The sequence below is a fragment of the Ascaphus truei genome, chromosome 1 (assembly GCF_040206685.1).
Source record: "Ascaphus truei isolate aAscTru1 chromosome 1, aAscTru1.hap1, whole genome shotgun sequence".
In the NCBI taxonomy this organism is placed as follows: Eukaryota; Metazoa; Chordata; class Amphibia; order Anura; family Ascaphidae; genus Ascaphus; species Ascaphus truei.
The window spans coordinates 325,775,972-325,800,574 of record NC_134483.1 but is presented as its reverse complement, the minus strand read 5'-3'; the positions used below and the strand labels follow the sequence as shown (position 1 = coordinate 325,800,574).

Sequence of the window (24,603 nt, the reverse complement as noted above, 5' to 3'; positions counted from 1 at the left end):
CGCGCACTCTCAGTCACACGCGCACTCTCTGTCACACGCGCACTCTCTGTCACACGCGCACTCTCTGTCACACGCGCACTCTCTGTCACACGCGCACTCTCTGTCACACGCGCACACTCTCAGTCACACGCGCACACTCTCAGTCACACGCGCACTCTCTGTCACACGCGCACTCTCTGTCACACGCGCACACTCTCAGTCACACGCGCACACTCTCAGTCACACGCACACTCAGTCACACGTACACTCACACTCAGTCACACTCACAGTCAGACGCACTCAGTCACAGTCACACGCACACGCATAGTCACACGCACAGTCACACGCACACGCATAGTCACACGCACAGTCACACGCACACGCTCAGTCACACGCGCACTCTCAGTCACACGCGCACTCTCAGTCACACGCGCACTCTCAGTCACACGCGCACTCTCAGTCACACGCGCACTCTCTGTCACATGCGCACTCTCTGTCACACGCGCACTCTCTGTCACACGCGCACTCTCTGTCACACGCGCACTCTCTGTCACACGCGCACTCTCTGTCACACGCGCACACTCTCAGTCACACGCGCACACTCTCAGTCACACGCGCACTCTCTGTCACACGCGCACTCTCTGTCACACGCGCACTCTCTGTCACACGCGCACACTCTCAGTCACACGCGCACACTCTCAGTCACACGCGCACTCTCTGTCACACGCGCACTCTCTGTCACACGCGCACTCTCTGTCACACGCGCACACTCTCAGTCACACGCGCACACTCTCAGTCACACGCACACTCAGTCACACTCAGTCACACGTACACTCACACTCAGTCACACTCACAGTCAGACGCACTCAGTCACACTCACAGTCACACGCACACGCATAGTCACACGCACAGTCACACGCACAGTCACACGCACACGCATAGTCACACGCACAGTCACACGCACACGCTCAGTCACACGCGCACTCTCAGTCACACGCGCACTCTCAGTCACACGCGCACTCTCAGTCACACGCGCACTCTCAGTCACACGCGCACTCTCAGTCACACGCGCACTCTCTGTCACATGCGCACTCTCTGTCACACGCGCACTCTCTGTCACACGCGCACTCTCTGTCACACGCGCACTCTCTGTCACACGCGCACTCTCTGTCACACGCGCACTCTCAGTCACACGCGCACACTCTCAGTCACACGCGCACTCTCTGTCACACGCGCACTTTCTGTCACACGCGCACTCTCTGTCACACGCGCACACTCTCAGTCACACGCGCACACTCTCAGTCACACGCACACTCTCAGTCACATGCACAGTCACACGCGGAATTCACACTTAGTGCAAATAGCTAATACAGGGGATGTGTGCCGAGCACGCGCATTCTAAGTCAAATTTATTTGCGTTTTGTCATTGAGATTGTATTTTGATTTTTAATTAAAACATCACCAACACCAACACAAATACAATTTCTGTGACAAAAGTCAAAGAAGTTTCACTTACTATGCGCGTGCACAGCACACACAGCTTTTTTTTTTTTCCAATGACAGATCGCCAGACTTCAATCTGATCAAAATGGTCTGGCATCAGCTGAAGGATTATATCCGGAAAGTGGTGAAACCCGCCAAAAAGATGAGTTGGCGAAAGGCATACTGAGTTTTTGGAACGATGTACTCACCGTGGAACGCTGCAATAAATATATTGACCATATTGCGACTGTGTTGCCCATTGTGAATATGCGTAATGGGCAAGCATCAGGAAAGTAGTACTGTACTGTAGTATTGTAAGTACAGTATGATACAGGTAAGTATGGCACAGATTTTTTCTTTCCTAATAGTCAGTATACAGTAGTTCCAGTATAGACTAGTTTGGCAGTACTAACTGCATACACAATGCCATAATGCCATAATACAGTATGCACCTACAGTACAGTAACTGCTCAATTTTTTTCTTTCCAGAGAGAGCAGCACCAGCTATCTGGTTACATAGTATTTAACAGTAGTCAGAGTATACAGTAGTTCCAGTATAGACTAGTTTGACAGTACTAATTGCATACACAATGCCATAACACAGTACGCGCATAACTGCACTAATTTTTTGTTTTCTTGTCTTTTCAGGAAAAAAGGATGGACTGGGGGAGAGGGGTGATGTTGTGTACAGTCTAATCTGTTTGTACAGTCAGGTGTACAGTATATAAACAGCAGTAATGATGTACACAAAACCTCTCCTCTCTCAATGAACTACTGTACTGTACACAGAATGAGGAAGAAGATAAAGACGGAAAAAATTATATTACTATATATGTATTATAAATTATATATTATTAAATAATATTATAATAAATGTGCATTATTCATGTTTATCCATGTTTTATAAATGTTTTATAAATGTTTATCCAATTTCAATCTGCCAGAAGAACTTAATAAAGACTGCATTATGTATTATTCATGATTATTTTTATATTTGTATTTTTTTGTTCCTGATAAAATAAAATAAATATTTATTTACATTCCTGCTAATCATAATCATTGACAAACCCTCCCCCCCACACCTACAGTACACCAAAGAAAAATAATGAATGACAAAACAACATGAATCAGTTAATGTTTTTTTTAACTCAATTCTCACAATGCTGTGTAAATCAGATTTACATTTCAAATTCGAGAAGGGATTTTCCAAAGCCTCAAAGGGTGGGGGGGGGGGGGGGGTTGGGTGAGTCATGCGCAGTAATTAGCTAGCTCCCATCTCAAAGAGGATTACACACAGGCGCAGTGAGGTGATTGACGCTCGGCTAGGGACGGATTAAAAACACAATGACCTAGCTTCAGAAAATTAATGACTCTGTGGGGGTGTCTGTCGATAAGAGTTTCAAACCCTTGAGCGAGCCTTGTGTGTGTGTGGGGGAGGGGGCTGCATGAAGGATTAGCTGTGCAGCAGTTCAAAGAAATTACATACAGTACAGTAATTTCAAAAGGCAGTTCATCATAATAATTTGATCCCTACACCCCCAAATACAGTACATAAAAAGCACACAAATCAACCATGTGCAGTCAAACGCACAGGGTCGCAGTCAAAAGCTACAGCACAGATTGAATATCGTAATATCAAGATTGTTTTTGCAGGCTTGTGGAGAAAATGACAATGAAAAATGTATAATAATTTTTTTTTTTTTGGTCACTCACTCACTCAAGCAAGCAGTGGTGGGTGAAGTTACAGGCGCATGCGCAGTAATCAACTAGCTCCCATCCCAAAGAGGATTACACGCAGGCGCAGTGAGGTGATTGACGCTCGGCTATGGACGGATTCCGAACACAATGTCAAGCTTCAGAAAATTAATGACTGTGGAGATTCAAATCCTTGAGCGCGCCTTGTGTGTGTTTGTGGGGGAGGGGGCTACAGGGTACAGCTGCATGAAGTTCAAAGATAATGACATACTTTGATTTCAAAAGGCAGTTCATCATAATCCCTACACCCCCAAATACAGTACGTAAAAAGCACACAAATAAACCATGTGCAGTCAAACGCACAGGGTCGCAGTCAAAAGCTACAGCACAGATTGAATATCGTAATATCAAGATTGTTTTTGCAGGCTTGTGGAGAAAATGACAATGAAAAATTTATAATAATTTTTTTTTTTTTGGTCACTCACTCACTCAAGCAAGCAGTGGTGGGTGAAGTTACAGGCGCATGCGCAGTAATCAACTAGCTCCCATCCCAAAGAGGATTATACGCAGGAGCAGTGAGGTGATTGACGCTCGGCTATGGACGGATTCCGAACACAATGTCAAGCTTCAGAAAATTAATGACTCTGTGGAGGGGGGGGCGGTTGGGTAAGTCATGCGCAGTAATCAGCTAGCTCCCATCTCAAAGAGGATTACACGCAGGCGCAGTGAGGTGATTGATGCTCGGCTATGACGGATTAAGAACACAATGTCAAGCTTCAGAAAATTAATGACTGTGGAGATTCAAATCCTTGAGCGCGCCTTGTGTGTGTTTGTGTAGGAGGGGGCTACAGGGTACAGCTGCATGAAGTTCAAAGATAATGACATACTTTAATTTCAAAAGGCAGTTCATCATAATCCCTACACCCCCAAATACAGTATGTAAAAAGCACACAAATCAACCATGTGCAGTCAAACGCACAGGGTCGCAGTCAAAAGATACAGCACAGATTGAATATCATAATACAGTATCAAGATGGTTTTTGCAGGCTTGTGGAGAAAATAAAAATAAAAAAATTAGAATAATTTTTTTTTTTTGGTCACTCACTCAAGCAAGCAGTGGTGGGCGAACTTACAGGCGCATGCGCAGTAATCACCTGCTGTCAAGCAGGAATGTGATTGAAACCAGACACACGTTCAAAGGAATGGTGTGGGAGAGATGTACTGCATTGTAGAGAAGATAAGAAGTTGAAATACCCTGCAGTGCAGTTAATTATCCTGAGCGAGGGGAGAGCGCTGTATATGCTGAAATGTGACACTGTTACAGTACTGTACACGACTATGCGTTTCAACAATTTTCAAATGAGACATACTGTACAGTACAGCACTGCAAATGCATGTATACTTTAAATATGCAAATTTACAATTACTGCGCGCGCACACACAGACTGTGTACTGACGTAGGTTGAACCGCGATGGTATTAGACTTCCAAGACAACAGCTCGTAAACGCCACCCTGAGTTTTTACACGGCATTGCAGTATTGCAGACAGCGAGAATAAAATGCTAATATCACGAGCGATAAAATAACGCAATTCACTCCGGACAAAAAAAAACGCACCTGACCGAGATTATCCGAGAGCCGCGGATCTAGCCGATTTAGGTTAAAGGCGGCAGCCACTGTTTATATGCATGCTTCCTTCTCTCTCTGTATACTTATGTAACATGTGCCCCCCCCCCCCCAACCTCACTTAGGGACCAGTGTATGGGAGTGGACGCATTATCACGATTGTATGGTGCTCTACCTGTAGGTTTGCAGGAGATATGAGTTGTCTGCCAGATGGTAGAGACAGGAACAGGACTGTCTCGCACAGGTCTCTGGGTTCTTCATGGTGGTGTCAGTGCCTCCAGCGGTGATGGAACCCACGGAGTGTAGGTGTCAGCCCCCATCACTACACAATTACCTCCCTCCTGCCCAGGAACTGACGCCAGAGGCATCTTGAAGGGTACTTTATTGCAGGGCATTCTGCATCAGCTCTTCTAGCAGCATATATCACACTCCAGTTGCCCCAAGCTGTCTAGACGGTGCACCTTCATCAATAGTGCTCTAATCCATGTGGTCTTTAGGCTAGCCAGCCTAAAGTGAGCAAGCCATGGGGAAGACTTATAGTTCCCACCTCACTGTCTGAGAAACAAGGAGCAAAGACCTCCTTCACCCTCGTCAGGTCACAGAGAGGAACACCCTCACCCTCCTTACTCCAGGAGGAGCAGGGGGCAAAGACTACCTCACTCCCTGAGGAGCAGGGAGCAAAAGACTACACTATCTTTTAGGCTACTCACCTAGAAACCTCTGGAAGGGACAGGCTCATGGACTGTACCCACCTACAAGGGGCTGTACACAAGCCATGAGCCACCACCTACCTTCCTTCACTTTCTGGGGAAGCAGAAGGGGGGACAATGGCCCATAGATTAACCTGCTAAGGTCTGGATCTTAACAGGACTTACATAGCAGATACACTATGTGGAGAGAAACAGGTACAGATGGACATACCCTGTTATACTTATATGTACATGCTTCCCTATCTCTGTACACTTATATATGCATGCTTCCCTCTCTCTCTGTGTACACTTATATATGCCTGCTTCCCTCTCGCTCTGTATACTTATATATGCATGCTTCCCTCTCTCTCTGTGTATCATATATATGTAAAATTGAAAATCTTGCTTGTGAGTATCTGGAGACCATTTGATTGGTCCGTCGGTCCGCCCGCCCTCCCACGGCTCTCATTGGCCGGTGTGTCTGCCCCCCCGTGTCCCGTGCCCCCACGGCTCTTATTGGCCGGTGCTCTAGCCCACTGTTACATTCAAACACCACACCGCATACCCGCAGCCTCACACACTCCACGCCTTTGAGCCCGCTCACCCTTCCCCGGCGCTCACCCTTCCCCGGCGCTCTCCCTTCCCCGGCGCTCTCCCTTCCCCGGCGCTCACCCTTCCTCGGCGCTCACCCTTCCCCGGCGCTCTCCCTCCCACAGCCCGCTCCCCCCCCCCAGAGCACGCTCTCTCCGGCTCTCACCTCCCACAGGCCGCTCCCCCAGCTCCCCATCCCCGAGAGCGCTCCTCCGGCTCTCCCTTCACCGGCTCCTACCTGAAGCGTGGGAGGACGTGAAGGATATGTTCAACGCCGGGCCGGGAGCTGTACGGGCCGGCGGGGCACAGCACCTCCTCACCGGAGCGTCTCAGCTCCGCCTCGCCGGGGGTAATGGACACCGCCGAGGAGCCCGAGGTAAAGGAGGAGGGCGGCTGGGTGCAAGGTGAGGAAACGCAGGGGAAGGGATCTTTCATGCCTCCCTGCCTCTCACGCAACACCCCACCCCCCCTGCCTTTCACCCCCCCGGCCCTGCCTTTTGCCCCTCCCCCCAGCCCTGCCTTTCACCCCCCTTGGCCCTGCCTTTCACCCACTCTTTGGCCCTGCCTTCCCCCCCCCCCTTTTACCCCCCCCTCGGTCCCTGCCTTGCACCCCCCCTCTCTGCCCTGCCTTCCCCCCCCCTCGGCCCTGCCTTTCACCCCCCCAATCGGCCCTGCCTTTCACCCCCCCTCGCCTTTCACCCCCACCCTCGGCCCTGCCTTTCACCCCCCCTCGGCCCTGCCTTTCACCCCCCCCTCGGCCCTGCCTTTCACCCCCCCCCCTCGGCCCTGCTTTTCACCCCCCCCTCGGCCCTGCCTTTCACCCCACCCCCTCGGCCCTGCCTTTCACCCCCCCCCTCGGCCCTGTATTTCACCCCCCCTCTCGGCCCTGTATTTCACCCCCCCCCTCGGCCCTGCCTTTCACCCACCCCCCCTCGGCCCTGCCTTTCACACCCTCCCCCCTCGGCCCTGCCTTTCACCCCCCCCCTCGGCCTGCCTTTCACCCCCCCCACTCGGCCCTGCCTTTCACCCCCCCCCCTCGGCCCTGTCTTTCATCCCCCCCTCGGCCCTGCCTTTCACCCCCCCTTCGGCCCTGCCTTTCACCCCCCCCTCGGCCCTGCCTTTCACCTCCCCCTCGGCCCTGCCTTTCACCTCCCCCCCCTCGGCCCTGCCTTTCACCCCCCCCGGCCCTGCCTTTCACCCCCCCTCCTCGGCCCTGCCTTCCACCCCCCCCCCTCGGCCCTGCCTTTCACCCCCCCCCTCAGTCCTGCCTTCCACCCCCCCCTCCCTGCCTTCCACCCCCCCTCCCTGCCTTTCACCCCCCCCCTGCCTTTCACCCCCCCTCCCTACCTTTCACCCCCCCCTCCCTTGCAATCCCGGGTATATCAGCTAGTACTTATATATGCATGCTTCCCTCTCTCTGTATACGTATATATGCATGCTTCCCTCTCTCTCTGTATACTTATATGTACAAGCTTCCCTCTCTCTGATATATGCAAGCTTCCATCTCTCTCTGATATATGCAAATGTCCCTCTCTCTCTGTACACTGATATACAGTATGCATGCTTCCCTCTCTCTGTACACTTATACAGTATATACATGCTTCCCTCTCTCTGTACACTTATACAGTATATACATGCTTCCCTCTCTCTGTACACTTATTTATACATGCTTCCCTGCCTCTCTCTCTCTCTGTATACTTATATATGCATGCTTCCCTGCCTCTCTCTGTATACTTATATATGCGTGCTTCCCTCTCTCTGTACACTTATATGTAGCCCCTGTAAGTAAGAGCGGGCTACTTATCCTTCTCCTACTGGAGTAAGCCCTGGTAAGGGCAGGCGCCAGTAGTAACCATGGGTTTTCCCCCCTTCAAGCCCTGCCTGGAGTGATGGAGGTGGGCCCCCTGACTCTGTGCAGGCCTAGACAAAGGGGAGGTACTGCTGACATCATGAGGGGCAGGGCTGACTCTATTTAGTGGGCTGTCCTGTGTGTGTCTGAGTCAGTTGGTTCTGTCAGTTCGTGCTGCGAGTTGAGTGAGAGCTGAGAGAAAGAGGTGGCAGTTCAGAATGCTCAGCTCTGTGAGGATGTCAGTCTGAGCTGGAGCAGAGTCTGGAGAGCAGAGTGTCAGGACTGGCAGTCTGTGGAGAGCCTGGAGGGAGATGTGGAGTGATGTCCTGGAGCGGAGGAGAGTGCTGGTCTGAAGTGTAGTAAGACCCAGCAGAGCGCATGCCTGACCTGAGAGGCCTTGTTCCACGTGAGAGTGATATTTGTAGGAGAGACCTCAGAGCCCCTCTGAGTAGAGCGGACAGGACTATAGAGGTGGACCACTGCCCCTCACCCTATTTAGGGGGTGAGGGGAAGGATATCTAGCCTCACTCCTAGGGCCTACCCTGTGGGGTGGAGGCAGGGGTATTGAGGCCCCATTCAGCCCATCCTGTTGGGAAGCATACATCTGGAGGGAAGGAGAGGAAAGAGACGCCTGTACCTTGGGAGCACGGTTTCTATGAACTACTCTTTGCATGAACTGCTGTGCACTACCTCACTGTGTTACCGAAGAATAAAGACATTGCTGCTGTTTTACACAAGACTGTGTGTGAGTTCTGGAGCATTCACCCTGGGACCAGGGTTCTTTGTCTGTAAGGGTCCTACCCCATATCCCTGGGGCTTATAGAGAATGGAGGCGCTGCACCACTAAAGACTGAAGGCCATTACCCCAGAAGCCTGTTCTGTTGTCCCCAATACCACCGCGGGAGACTCCGGCCCTCCTGTTCCACGCAGGTATGCACCACCAAGTACATGTAGCCAGCCCTCACTACACCCTAGATATGCTATCTGTGTCTGGGGGGGGTTGGGGGACATGGGTTACATATATATATGCATGCTTCCCTCCCTCTCTGTACTTATACTGTATATGCATGCTTCCCTCTCTGTACTTATACTGTATATGCTTCCCCCTCTCTCTCTGTACACTTATAAATGCATGCTTTCCTCTCGCTCTCTGTTCTCTCTGTACACTTATATGTACATGCTTCACTGCCTCTCTCTCTCCCTGTTATATTTGAATACTTCCCCTTCTCTGTACATTACGTGTACATGCATCTCCCTTTCTCTCTGCCTCCCCTCCCTTGCTGTCAGTTTCCTGGGCGGGCAGGAGGAGGAGCTGGCACCAGCAGCAGCAGCAGGAGGAGGTTTTTGGCCTCTGCATGGATGAACTTCGGATTCTCCTCTTCCGTTTCCAGCACTTCAACAACCTCAGAACCAACAACAACATCAACTACTAGGTAGTGCCCAGCAGAGGGGCCAGGGCAAGAGGCAAAGGGGAGCAGCACAGCTACACGCTGCTCAGCAGCGCTGTGTGTGTGACAGATGGGTGTCCTGTGTGTGACATTGTGTTAACACCCTGGGTGGAGGAGAGATGATGGGACATTGTCTGGTGTGCAGATTTTAGCCCTGTGTGTATGCATGCTGCAGCCTTTGTGTGTGTATCCTGCATGCCTTAATCCCAAATGTGAGTGCAATATTGCTTTGTATGTGGCACTTCTCTGTTGCAGTTTGGTGCCCTGCTGTGTGAATTTGCATTGCCCTGCACTGTATGTGCATGAGTGTGTTAGTGACCTGCCTTTGTGCTGCTGCTTTCCTGTCTCACAGTCAGTGTTATTGACCATTGTCTGTGTATGTGTGGCTATTGCTGCATGTGTGTGTTTGTAACCCATTTGTGTGTGTGTGTGACATTTTCATTGTGACTGGCTGTCCCCCTGGTGTGTGAGACATTGCGCCAGCCTCGGTGCCCTCACACTCAGGGTGCTACTGCTGCTGTTTCCTGTGGGTGCTGGAGAACGTGACAGCGCCATGAAGAAGTTTTCTCGGATGCCCAAGTCAGAGAGCGGCGGCGGAGGAGGGGGATCCAGTCTGTGTGCAGGATCCTCGGGCACCTCTGCCAGCGGAGGGGTGATCGTGGGTAGAGGTTTCACCATTGGGCGCTACCAGGTCACAGTGGAAGAGCTTGTGGCAGAAGGTAATGTACCTTTACTGTTTCATGGAAATTAGATTGCGGGCTCTTTGGCCCAAGTATTTGCTGTGTGTGTGTATTCTGCTAATGCGCACATGGCTAAGTGCTAAAATGACAATATCAAAATAATTGTACGATTTTACAGTTAAGTTAACAAGCTGGCTGAAGTGGACTTAAATGCTTTCAAGACGCAATACACAGGAATTTGTCATTCTACATACTGTATAGGTATACGTTAGCTGTGCCTCGCACACGGGCAATCGGCACAGTTCACAGACATAAACCAGTATATGCCATAGTATATGTGTACAACGCTGTACACAGTATGCAGGCATACGTTGTTTTGGAAAGCACACTGGCATATGTCACTATCCAGTATGCAGACATTTTTCTGCGTACTATACAGTCATACTTCATGTATTGATTGACAGGTATATGTCACTGAGCGCAGTACACAGGTAAGTGTTGTCCAGCACAACTCACAGGTTTACATCGGTGTATATTGACATTGAGGTCTGGGATATAGAACAAGGAGAATTACACAGTACACATCATATGAATTCCCTCTCCCAGGGCACAGCTGTGTGATTATTCCCTCTTCCTGTTGCTAGTATAGATAACACAATCTTGCTTCTTTCCCCTCACAGTTGGAAAGTTTGGTTCGGGAGTTTTTTTTTTTTTTTTTAGGGTATATCAGTTGAAACAAAAATGTCTTTTCTCGAAATGACTTTTATATATTTCCACGCAGCTCAAAACTGAGTTAATGTCATCTGGGACAGCATTGTCGCATGGTTATGGGATAAAACGTGGTTTGCAATATTGTAATCTATCAAACATATATCTGACATTATTATCCGGTTTAAGGGACAGAAAACCACTTCCCAACCAAGTCACGTAAGTTGTGACTAGTTATTTTGCCCAACATTGTGTTATCAGAGGACTTTAGGACTTGTTAGGGAGTTATTACTGGGCACACATTATAGTAGGAGTGTATCAAAAATTGCTTGTCAATCTGTCCCTTTACCCTTTTTACCTGCGGCCAGAATCTCTGTCAAGAATGACACCAATAAAGCTCTTCGGTCAGGGACTCCTTTTCCTATTGTTTTATGTCTGAAGCGCTTCTTCCCATTATGTGTTATAATGTTATGTCACGTGTATTACTCCTGTAAAGCGCTATGTACCTGCATGGCACCATGTCATTAAAGATAGCCATACAAATAGAGGATGGCACCATGTTAGCTCATAGAATAGACAAAGAAAAGTAAGGTAGAAGTTAATAGCTAATTTTGGTTCAAACGTGTGCAAGCTTTCAGGGCCACCCTTCATGAAGATATATTTACTGTAGATGAAAAAAGTAAAGAAGGGTCCTTTTGTGGTCTCGGAATCTTACACTCTTTTGAACTATTAGTTAGCTATTAAATGTATCACTTCTATCCTACTTTAGTTTGACAAGACTTAGTAAGTGTAAAACTCAGAGCAAATAGATCTCGATTCTAAGTTTCTAAGATTTAACACAGCGAGGGGGGGGGGGGGAGTTTACTGTGAGTGCAGAGAGAGGAGGTTGGTGTGACATATCCATATAAACCTTAGGTGAAATGGCCACTTCAGTTGTTTATTATAAAATTATCACTTTTTTATCCCAGCATGCACCCCTTTTTCTATTTGCTATCAGTTTTTTATCCCAGCATGCACCCCTTTCTCTATTTGCTATCAGTTTATTATAAAACACCTAAGGCTGCGTCCCCGCTAGCGCTGAGCGCGCCGAGGTTCCTTCTTGCAATGTGAATTCTGACGTCCCCGCGCACGGGCACATACAGGTGCGCCGACGAGTATTCTAAAACTTGCCTTAAACTTGCCATGGAAAATCTGGGGCTATCACCAACAAGACCCAGGTACATGCTGGGTACATGCTGTAACATTTCAGTGACATTTCTGCAGAGACTAATGGCCCGTCGGAGTAACACAGCAAGGGTCCCTGGCTGTCCCATTCAGTTTGAATGGGACTGCCAGGGACCCCTGCTGTTAATCCGATGGGCCATTAGTCTGTCTGCAGAAATGTCACTGAAATGTTGCAGCATGTACTGCTGCGGCCGAGTTTATTCGAGCATTTGCCCGTTCTCGGCCGCAGCAGTAACCTGGCGCGCGCCGGAGGGTGCCGGGCGCGCGCCGAAGCAGCGGAGGAGCGCCCTCCGATCGGGGCGCTCTCTCTCCCGATGCCGGGTCCGCCGGGTCCCCCGGAACCCCCTGCCGCCGTCCCCCACATCGCGGGACACCAGGGCTCCCTCGGGGAGCCCTGGACGCGCGTGCAGGGGGCGCAGGCACCCGATGACTAGTGCGGCTAGCACGCCGGGGCATCCCCCGGCTTGCGGTGCTAGCCGTGCTTGGATAAAACGTGTCGGTAGTGTACCCAGGATGTACCCAGAACGTACCTGGGTCTTGTTGGCGATTGCCCCAGATTTGTTTTACAATACTCGTCGGCACTACAGTACGCTCTCCCAAGCTCGGCGCTTGGGGAGACAAAACAATTTGAGATTGAAGCGCACTCAGCAGAGGTAAGTGCACACATAACACAGTCACACACACACAGTCACACACAAACACACACATTACACACAGAAATAGCCCTGACCCATGCCCCCCGCTCCCGCTTGTAAAATTAGACAGGACACCCTGCGCTCTTGCTTTGAGAGTTGGTGACGTCACCAACTCTCAAGCATGAGCGCGGTCAGCGCCAGCGGGGATGCAGCCTTAGGCCCGGGCCATGGTGCCTTCGCCCGTGCGGAGGCTGTGGGAAAGCGGATGCTTTCCCTAGGCATGGTCGCCGGGCCGTGCCGGGCCGTGGGGGGTGTGCTCTGGGGGCGTGCCTATAGCGTCACGGAGCTGGTTCACCCTCATTGGGCGAGCCGCTCACGTGACTGGCCTGTCACGCCAAGAAATCCGTTTCAACGGATTTCTTGTGCAACGCACGCCCCTTCCCGCATCCGTGCGCACGCTCCCGCACGCCAAATGGATACGAACACTGCCTTAGGGCAGTCTGTTTGCTCAGCGTGCGGACGTGTCCGCCCGGTCTGCGGTACCATGGTCCCAGCCTATGGGTGAGATAAAACAACCCTGACTTTGCTTTTACAGGCATGCCCCGCAATAACGTACGCAATGCGTCCAGGGCATGTATGTAAAGCGAAAATGTACTTAAAGTGAAGCACCACCTTTTTTCCAATGATCGATCCTTCGGTACAGGTAGGGAGTCGCTATTGCTGTTCAGGACGTGCTGACAGGCGCATGCGCAAGCTGCCGTTTGCCTATTGGGCGAGGGGAATCAGCGCTTCACTACCACGGCGGTCTGCAGGGCAGAATAAGAGTCCGTACTCACGAAGCGAGCGTACAGACACAGGGGTATGGTGCTATTGAAAATATGTCCTTACTCGCGAGTGTATTTAAAGTGCGTGTCCTTAAACCAGGAATGCCTTTATACTGATGAAGTGTAGTACTATACGAGCTGAAGAGCACAGTGCTACTTACTGTAGGATGCATCACTGGCACAGCTACAGTAGTACACAATGGGGGATATTCTAGTAGCTTTGAGTTTGTCCTTGTCAAACTGCACATTTTGACATGGTTATAAGTAATTAAATAACATTTGGCAACCAGCCGTTTCCTGTATCAACACATCACGTCTATTAAAATGGACACTCCGCACGGTTAAAGCAGCAGTCGTGGCAACATTTTTCTGTTTTTTTTGTGGTGTGTGTTTAAAAAAGAAAGGTTTTGAAGCAGGGGGTCTCCGGAGCTGAACCACTTTAATTTCAGCTCTGGGCACCACCTGCTTCCCGAGATACTTACCTCGGAAGCTGGTGCCGGTAGCAGTCCAGACAGGGCTAGTAAAGACTATCAATGTTGGCTATCGGCTTAAATGTCCTGCAGGCCAATAGGAGGCTGTGACATCATCCCTTGTAGCTTCCTATTGGTCCACATGATGCGGGAGCTTTAAACTGCGCAGAGATTCCGGCACCCCCTAAACTGTTAAGTATCTCGGGAAACACGACAAAAGTATCTCCGGGGCTGATGCTTTAAACAGCCAATCCACATGGGTCGTACCTTGTTTTTATTTATCGCGGCCTTAACATAACTTTCAACATTAGAAATAAGATGATTAAAACAAATATTTCTGAAAATACATTTAAGTTTGTATTTTAGTTAGTGAAAAGTTTTATATTTAGAGATGCTCATAAAATCTAAATCCTCGAGTCCTAAAAATGTGTATAAAAAAAATCAACAGGACAACCAAACTGAAATCGATCACTGAAATAATGAGTTATTTGCACCTCCACAGTCCCAAAATATGACATTGCCTTTTAAGAAAGTGCTTAATTCACCAATAACATTAAATAATAACTTTTTAAGATGAAGGGAAATAGCAATACTTATTTGTTTACCTTATGTTTAAATGGCGTATGCAAACTGTTCATGATGTCCAAAGTTGTGGATAGTAGCTTCTTCATAGCTAGTGTGCAACCTGCAATATATAATAAACAATATAATATACTGTATACATGTATGCTCCATATTTTAACAAATAATATTGCCTGATATATGTTTTGATAACATTCTTAGCTATAGAGGTATGAAAGATGATAATTGCAGTATTATCCAAAAAGAGACCGTTCCCAATGATTACGACTTTATTATGCCCCATGTACAGTATTTATATTTTTTTAAATAAAAATGAAGCTCATAAAATGGGGGTTTAAATAGGCATCAAATTAGGCATTGTGCTCTTGAATCAGGCCGTCGGCCATTTAATGAGACAATCAGGCGTTGTCATGTGGCCCTGGTAGTTCATTTGAAGGTATTTGTGTGTAATAATTATATAGGGGTTCAAATGTTTTCAGCAATGTACATCAGACGTTAGCCAGTACTGTACAGTACATACAGTACATACATTACTAGAGAATAGTTAATCAGGCATATTAATTAAGTACACACTCAACAGTGCTAAAATAGGCTGTGTGGCTTGTAATGATTCAATTCTGCATGTATTGAGGCAATCTCTCCAGCCTAGAAGTGGCGAGTAAAAATTATTTGAATCAGGTTATCCTTTTTTGAGGTAGGAAGAAGTTCAGCGAGTTGCTGCTTGAATTTGCAACTCTGGAAAGAACCCGCTTCTTAATAAGCCTTTCTCACACAGTTTAAACATGCGTAAAGGGCTTACAGAATAGCAAAACCTGCACATCCGAGCAGAAAGGGCTCTTTCCACAGGGATGTGCACAACTCGCAGCTAATAGAATATCCCCCTATGCAAACCGCGTCTTGTATGTCTTCTGCTGCAGTATATGGTGACAGCATGGAGAAGAGGGACATACTTAAGTAAGCCCTGCATTGTAACGCCTCCAGTCTAAGTTCTTTTCAAATTAAAGCTGTCTCACATTTTAATCTTGTCTGTAACGGTTCCATATACCTATAAGGCCAAGGCCCTGGTGCAGGCGTGCAACGGAGCGGATGGCGGCGCGCGTGTCTGCTGCAGAGGCGATCCGTGGGATGTGGAAGAGGAGACGCAACGGGGAGGCGTGTCGGAGGCGTGCCCGTGAAGTCACGTGAGCGGTTCGCCCTCATTGGCTGAACCGCTCACGTGACCCGGCCGTCGCACGACAAAATCAAATTATTTTGTCTGCCTTGGTACCGCGGTCGCGCGGACTATGGACTTGACCTAACATATGTTATCTTTAATGCAATGTCTTTAAATATAATGTATAAGGCTGAGATCATACTGTGTGCGAGTGCAGTTGCGCGTGCATGTCCGTGCACATGCGCCAAGTACAAATTACAGGATCCTTAGAGGCCGCCTCTAGTTAGCTATGTTGCTGATTGATCCGCTCTTCTATGATCAATCAGCGAAGATTCGGCACTGGGGGTTCACTAAATGGCTGTACGTGCAGTAGAAGAGGACCAAAGATGCAAAGTTCTGTGGGGAAAATCATCTGACCAGGCAGTCACTAGATACAATTGGTGTACTGCTAGAGAGAGGGCAGGGCTGAAAAAGGGGTGTGCAAGAGCCTGTTTCAGAAAGAGGAAGGGGGTGTGACTTTGTAAATGGTTGCAATAGAAACAAAAAAATGCTTGTTACATTATAATGCATTAAAAATGTTTGAGTTGTTTAAAAGAATATGCTACAAGTATTTTCTCATTGTACAGAACTGATTTAAAAAAAAAAAGTTTTAAACACGTTAGGATATTGCTTGGACTGCAGCATTAAAGCAGCAGTTCAAGCAATATCCTACATGTGTGTGTTTTTTTTTAATAGATCAGTTCTGTACTATGAGAAAATACTTGTAGCATTTAAAAAAAAATGTTTTAAAGACATTTTTAATGTTTCTAATGTAGGAAGCATTTCCAAAGTGACAGCCCCCTTCCCCTTCTGATTGGCTCTGGCTCTTGAACACTGCCCTCTCTCTAGCAGTGCACCAGTTGTATCTAGTAGTTGTCCAGTCAATCATATTCCAGGACTACATTGCCCAGAATGCTGTGCAAGAACTGAATTAAATAACCCCAGAGCAAGTGATCGATTACAGGAGAACGGATCGATCTGCAGCTTAGATAATCACTTGTCAGTGTGCAGATTTGTATTGATGCACATATTGAATGGGAAAAATATATGTATATATTTGTTTTTTTAAACGGCAGCTTGAACTGCAGCTTTAACTTGACGCTGACATGAGAACTACATATATATATTATGGAAAGAAACCCTTTCTCAAGGTCAAGAGGATTCTGAGAAAAATGGTCCCTTCCACGTTGCAGTTTTGCTCATGTTTATGGCTGCTAGTCCTGGAGACTTCCATGTTCCATTCAATTGTAAACTTCAGAGATGGGTTCCCGACTATAATCAATAGTTAAGCGAAGAAGGACACCTCATGTATTTGAAGCACTGGTGCCTAAGAAAGTCTTGTAACACACAAATCAAAACCTGGTGCTTGGCACTGTTATTGTGCTTTCTTTCTATTTAATTCTTATTAGAAATCAGAATGTTATTATTTAATCAAAGATGCTTCATTTCTTTTACAAACAGTAGCGTGTTTTATATATAAGACTATACATTTACAGACTGATATTTAGAAAATGCTGCCATTTACAATGAAAAGATACAAAAAACATGATGTGGGTAAAGGCATGAAAAAGGCTGTTATAACATTACACTGCCGACACACTTAATTGCAGTGCGGCCAGATCCGCAAGCCGGGAGATTTCCCGGCTTGCTAGTGGCCGCCCCTCGGCGAGGGAGCCCTGGTGTCCCGCGATGTGGGGGACGGCGGCAGGGGGTTCCAGGGGACCCGGCGGACCCGGCAGTGGTAGGGAGAGCGCCCCGATCGGAGGGCGCTCTTCCGCTGCTTCGGCGCGCGCACGTCACCCTCGGGCGCGCGCCAGGCTACTGCTGCGGCCAAGAACGGGCAAATGCTCGAATAAACTTGGCCGCAGCAGTTACATCTAACTCTGGGTTTTTCAACCAGGGTTCCTCGTGTATCCCTAAAGGGTTCCCTGCAATATTCAGGCCATTTGCAAATTGTACCAAATGCAGAAGAATTTACAATGCATCTGATCTCAGACGCGCTATTAGACAGGGTTGGGGTTCCTTACAATGCATCTGATCTCAGACTTGCTATTAGAGAGGGTTGGGGTTTCTTAGGCCTAGGACATAGTACATTCAGCGTCGCTGAGGCGGGCTGAGCCGCGCTGAAGAGATGCACAAAGCCCCTGCATCTGTAATCAGCGCGGCTATAGTTTCTCCCTCCGCATGCGCGCTGATGCGTGCGGAGGCTGAGAAACTTGGAACAGACACCCAAGTTTGAAATTTGCCGCTCGGGGAAGCGGAGGAGCGGTCACGTGACCGCTCCCATCCAATGGGAGCGGGGGACTAGCCCCGCCTCCCGCTCCGCCTCCTGGCACGCCTTCGCTCTGCCCCCGCCCCACCCCCTGAGCGCGCTCACTGCCTCGCCTGCAAGGACAGGAAAAGCATCATTTTCAGCAGGCGAGGCAGAGCAGGAGCGCGCCTCAGCGAGCTTCAAGGCCACTATGTCCCAGGCCTTACAATGCATCTGATCTCAGACACGCTATTAGAGAGGGTTGGCGTTAATTATGATTCATCTGATCTCAGACTCGTTATTAGAGAGGGTTGGGGTTCCGTCAATGCATCTGATATCAGACGCTATTAGAGGGGTTTGGGTTCCTTACAATACATCAGATCTCAGATTGCATGTTGATACTATCAATTGTGAAACTATACTGTACATGTTTTAGATGAATTAATAGAGTAAGAGATTCCCTTCCCTAATGGTGCATTTTCACATTTTTTGTTGTTGTACGAATTGCCTTTACTTTCACTTTTTTCATCCTGATCACATATGTCATTGTTAAATCCTCCAGGAGTTTTATGATTATTTTTTATGCTTTTTAGTTGTTCTCTTCTGAATTTGGTTAAAAGTGGAGTAACGCAGAATTAACAATGCAACAATGCAAGTAAGTGGACATTAGTGCATCGTTAACCGTGCAGATTTGACAATCTCCGATGCAGGGTATCACACCACCAAAGTCCTTAGGATTGCTGTAACATGGATAGTCCAGTGAAGGTCCCGGCACACAAACATTGGCAGTTAATAATAATGAGTGAACTGGACATGATCATATTAAACCCCGTCTCTTCAAGAGGAGCCTGTTTATTCCAGAAGGATGAGCTGTTATCCAATGGAAACATTGGCATTAATGATAGCAGTTCACTAAATTATGTTTGACTACTTTCACTTGTGTGTGTGTCAGGGTTTTCTTTGCACATTGTACTTGCCCCATGTATTTTTTAAATTAAGTTGCCCCAATCACCATTGTTGGGAAGCACAGAGGCCTTTATGCTGTATAATCAATGCATTGCAGCTACTTTGGGTTGGTAGGTTCTGCATGTACGCAATATGGATTCTACTGCTGCCGGTGGAACATTAGTTAACCTTATTGTTTTTTTATTTTTCTATTGATCGAGGAGAAAAATGCTATAAGCATTGAAACTGGAAGGTCATTGCAAGCAGGAGCATTCCGCAACAGAAACGTTGGAAGAGATAGAAATGCTCCAGCCTTTTTTATAAACGTTTTATAGGCTAACATCGTTTTGTGTAATTTGAGCGTTTATAAAAGAGTTTTCTATTTCAATTAGTTTTTTTAACTTGATTTATTTCATTTCTGCGACAGCATCCAGACTAATAAGATTTTGTCTCTCTTTTCCATCACAGGATGAGCCAAATGTTCTTTTGCAGAAGCCATTGTGAAAAGGTTTAAAGCAGCAATGCTATTTGTCTAAACCCCCCCTCCCCCCCAAAAAAACAGGCTAGAGAGGAGAATCCCCTGCAAAGATAATGTCACCAAATGTATAAAACACAATAATATACACAAATATATATAGAGAAAATAGAGTTGATTCATATATATCAGGGTGGCCAACTCCAGTCCTCAAGAGCTACCAACAGGTCAGGTTTTCAGAATATCCCTGCTTCAGCTCAAAGACTGAGCCACTGATTGAGCCATCTATCCTGGGCTGGGTTATCCTGAAAACTTGACCTGTATTTTTTGTTCATTGTATTTTTAAATTTGCAATACAGTGGGTCCTCGGTTATCCGACGGAATGCGTCCCGCAAACCACCGTCGCTTAACGAAGCCTCGGAAAGCGGGTCCAATGTTAATCGGCGGCGGTGACTGTCGGAAATGCGAATTCGGCATCGGACAATGTGTCCGGAGACTGCATTGTGCGACGTCGGATAACGCGTTCATCGGTAAGCGGAACGTCGGATACCGGGGACTGCCTGTATAGATAGATATAAAGTACTGTACATATAGTTTATTTGACAGTATCTTAACATGGCGTGTCTCCTGGGTGCATGAACATATTTCTAAGCTATTAAATGATTATTTTCTTGCTGGTATCAGGGCGACTGCCTTACTGGAAAGTCAGACGGTATTGGTGTTCTGGTTCTTGGAATGTAAATGTGTTCCGCTAACGTCCCCATTATAAACGGTCTGAAATGAAGTTGCCATTGTCCATTTTTCTATCTCAAAGAGGACACGCATTGAAATCGTTATTATATCGGAATCCTGTGGGAGTCCTGGAATAATGTCTGGTAATAATACAGTATTGACCGAGAAGTTCCCGGTTCTGATAAAAAATGTCAAAAAAAGACCTACTTTCTTGCGTTCCTGTGATTGTACTTTTAAGACTACATGACTCGGCTGGCGCTGTACTCTCATTATGATGTCTTCAGGCAAGTCTAGCAATTCTTTGCATTTCTAATAAGCCACATTTAGAGGAAGATGTGATGTATGAATAGGAAAATGAATATGTGGGGTGTAATCAATGGCTCATATTTCAAGCATGAAAACACTGTTTTGTTCCTGTGCCTGATATCATTTGATTCCCACTTTCATTTCCCACCCACCTAGAGAGTTGAGTTAGAAATAATTAACATCTGGGAGCGCTGCGAGGCATTAGTAAAATATGAGGATATCACTCACCCGTAGATTGCAAATGCAACATGAAAATAGACTGTTCTATGAAACACCTCTGCCTTTGCATCCTAATTTGCCAACTCGCAATGCTTTTTGTCTTACAGAGCAATTCTTTCAGTATATTTATTGTCTTTGGTGTATGCAGCAGGGTACTGTTGTTGTAGCTCACTCCTGCCAAATGGGCCTACTTCCGTTGCAGCCACTTTGATACTTTTTCAGGACAGCATTGCTTAAACCAGCAGGATCTGGACCACGCTATTTGTGAGTTTCAGGGACTCCACGGCTCCTGAGACGTAACCGGGTTTAAATCTCCCTCCAGGGGAATCAAAATGGCTGCCAACGTGTCAGGCCAGTGGGAAGCCGTAACATCAACGTTTGCACAGTGTGCTGCGTTGCAGTCAGCTGCGATAGTGCCGATCTGGCACTATCGCCCAGAAAGCCCCATTATCTTCAATGGGGCTTTCTGTGTGGTGGCGCCAGGTCTGTGCACCTGCAGCTTATAGATTTTAAGCTTTCGCAATCAGGGCACTCTTTACCTTTTGCATCTGTTTGTGCTTGTTTATCCTTATTTTGTATGTCATTCTGTTTATGTAATTTATACCACCGCTGTACAGCGCGCTGGAATATGTTGGCACTTTACAAATAAACAACAATAATTTGAATCGATCCGATGCTATAGTTCACTTTCAGGCAAAGCAAAGTTCTGGGAACATCTGCAGTCCCATCCTAACACTTGTCTGAGGAGTGAACCTAAATGGTCTTCTGTGACAAGGATGCTTAAGTGATCTTGCAAACCTGTGTTGGAAAGTGACCTCAGGGTCCTATATGCTCTAACTTGGGAATTGTTCTAGTTTTACATGTGTCTACACATTTGGTTACGTAAATATATACTTTTATTATCCACTACCTTATGGTCTGACTGCCAGACGTGATGCTGCAGCTGTAAATGTTTTCCAGCACCCTATGCTTAGTAAAAGCCAAACATCCATCCTGTGCATGAACGTTCTTTCTTGACTTACGACCAAGACGCTGCACTGAAGCTGGACCATAGCACAGATTAAATAATTTTCTTTAAATCTCTTTGGTTTTTATATTGACCTGTAGATTCGACAAACTCCTTGGTATAGTCAGTTCTACATTCCTAACGTATTATTTAAAGGAACCAAGATACCGTGGTGGTAAAAAGAGGCAGCAAGAAGGCCGAATTACAAAGTAGATACAAAGGGCAGACACAGCTAGGCAATTGAAAGAGTAAAGGAGGAAGGGCACAAACATAAGATAAGTCAAAGAAAAAGGAGAAACAGAACACATACGGGCGGTCCTCGGTTATCCGTTCGGCAAACCGCCGTCGGATTGCGAATCCAGTGGTAATCCGTGGGGGATAATCTGTTCCGCCGCCGGATAATGCGTTTTGCGGAATGCATTACGACGCGTCAGATAATCAGTTGGATGGATAATGAGGACAACCCGAACTGTATACTGTACATGAGAAAAGGGGGGATCATGAAGCTCTGAAAACGGGTATCAGAGTTCGATCAGCGTTAACTGACATTGACTTCAAAGGCAGTTACCGCGATTGACCTCTGATACCTAATTCCTGAGCTTCACGAATTCCTCCCCCAAAAAAGGATGAGAACGATAGGTGATTTGACAGAACACAGATTCACCCAGCCATAGACGGGCATGAAAGTAAACTGCACTGATCTTTATTTCTACCATTTCTATCACAATCAAACATTTACATAACACTACAGTACCTACGTCTCTTGTCCATTTACTAGTTTTATCAATAGCAACAAAGCGGTATATTTCAGTATGTTTATTCTAATATGCTCCTGGCTTCAATAATGGGAAGCCATTTTATTTATCATTATAATTTTTCTATGCAGTGAAGACTCTAAAAGATCAGAGCGATTTTTTAAGTTTAGAGCCTTCTTTACCGTGACAAATCAACATTAAGTATTGTAGGGAAATAATGTAATTATCATTTCACATCACCTTTCATACAGCGATAACACATTGAATGCTAAGAATGTCTTTCATTTGAAGTTTGTTCAGCAAATGTAGCCAATGAAAGTGGATTGAAAACAATGTATTTTTTTTTTTTTACCTATGTATTTTGCTGCGTGGACATAATTCCTCCAATCAGTACCTATAAATAAAACAATCACATAAGGAAATACAAAATAGTACAGACCAGTGAGTATATTGCAAGATTTGGCAGCTCTGAGTTTCACTTATTGGAATACAGCTACTGTCATGAGATGACCGTTTCTCCCCTGGGATCACAATCATTCCTTTTTTGAATATATTGTGGTATAAAATTGATTACTAATTCATCACTTATTGAAAGGCTGTCTTTGGACATTCTCACTATTCATATGTTTGAAAAATGTTGATAATGACCCTTTGTTCGGTGATAAGCTCTGAAGTTGGCCCACAAGGTTAGTTGAGTCAGACACTATCTTGTCCAAGACAAAACATAATTGAAACTGCTGTGGCACTGCTCCATGCCTCCCATACCCATCCCTGCAGGCTTGGTTTGTGATTACCTGCATGTAAATCAGTAAAAGCTGTCCTACTTTACTCAGTGATTTAGCTCAAACTTGCCAAGTAAGTGGGAATGCACTTGTATAGTGCAGTATTGTACTTAAAAACATATGCTAGAGTTGTATAAAGCGAAAGTACTTTGCCACTTTCCTAGTGGGTGTTCAGCCAACCAGCGAGTCTTAGTAAATATGGCCCATTACAGCCCATTCAAGTTAATGGACTGTATGTTGTATTCTGGCATGGAAGGTGTCTTATGATGTAACTCCACTTAGTAAATAGGAGCTTTTAATGAGCCATCCACTTGTACTGTAAATATGGTCCAGAATGCATATCCTCTGTTTGTTGTCTCTAACTGAGGAAATATTGCTGCAGTAAATGCTGGGTTTCAGAGATCACAGCTATAAAGACATTTTTTAGAAAATTAAAGTTAATGATTAACTCCGAAAATGTTTTTTTTTTATAGTACAGTATATTTCCAAAACAGGAAACTACTGGAGGATTTCACAGTAACAGCACGTGAATCTGATTTTAAAAAAAGGCAAAGGGTTATCAATCTGTACAGAAATAAATGAGGTTAGCTACATTGCATAGGGCTATAATATACTGTGTACAGAATGCATGGTATATGTGTATTGAACCAAGACAAATTAGAAGAGAAATTCGATAGGAAAAACAATGATTCAACACAATGGCAGCATGCTTACGTCAATATAATGAAATGAAGGAACTCAAGTATCCCATAGAATGAAGCTAAAGGAGAGATATACATCAGGGGCTCAAACTGATGAAATAGATTGGAGCTGTAAGAAGAAGGAAGCATAACTAAAGGGCAATGCAGGTTGACATTAAGATTAACCACAAATATATACGGTATATATACTGTATGATATGATGTGTTAGGGTTAGAGCTTGCAGGGATTGTGTGTGTTTGGACATAATGATTAGCCTGTTCCTCTCAAGGATTGTTTACTTTTAGTTTGATCACTCCCATTATACAGTATAGCGAGTGCGGATTTGTTTGATTTAAGGCTTCAGTGTCATGTCCTCACATTAGACTTTTTCATATCAAATTGACAAGATTTTGTGTAAAAATGGCATAGTTCATAGTCTTTGTAGTTGTAAAGGGTCTTGGGTGAAATGTAGATTTGTTGGATGTTGGGTTACCTTTTAGGAGACCAACATTAGGGTTTTTTTTTAAATGAAATTGCAGTGCACACTTGAAGAAGAAACCTACAGCGTGAGCTCTGTAAACCATCCTTTTATCTATGAAGAGTCCTCATGTCGGTCCCCTAAAATCCCAGCCTACAATGTGCATGTGACATTTCAGTACATCGCTATGTTTTGTTTGCGCTGTATTTTTTTTAAAGAATAGAAAAGAAAAAAAAGAATAGATGAATATCAATAACATAATACTTTCAATCACACGTTGGTGTACCGCACTGGTATTC

General features: G+C 46.2%; 1 protein-coding gene across 4 annotated transcripts in view; it reads left to right on the top strand.

Annotated features, from left to right (window-relative positions):
- Positions 1-8,100: 8,100 nt before the first annotated feature.
- The window catches only part of BMP2K (BMP2 inducible kinase), a 164,046-nt gene continuing 147,543 nt past the window's right edge, over positions 8,101-24,603 (top strand). Inside the window, exons 1-2 of one of the 4 annotated variants that reach the window (XM_075606618.1) lie at positions 8,101-8,841; positions 9,199-9,344. Coding sequence is in view for 2 of the 4 variants with exons in the window: in XM_075606614.1 (XP_075462729.1) it covers positions 9,913-10,078 (166 nt within the window). In the remaining 2 variants the exon portion in view is untranslated. Of the gene's footprint in view, positions 8,842-9,198; positions 10,079-24,603 lie in introns of all 4 variants that reach the window. The other 3 variants (XM_075606614.1, XM_075606609.1, XM_075606622.1) reach the window with 3 other exon arrangements.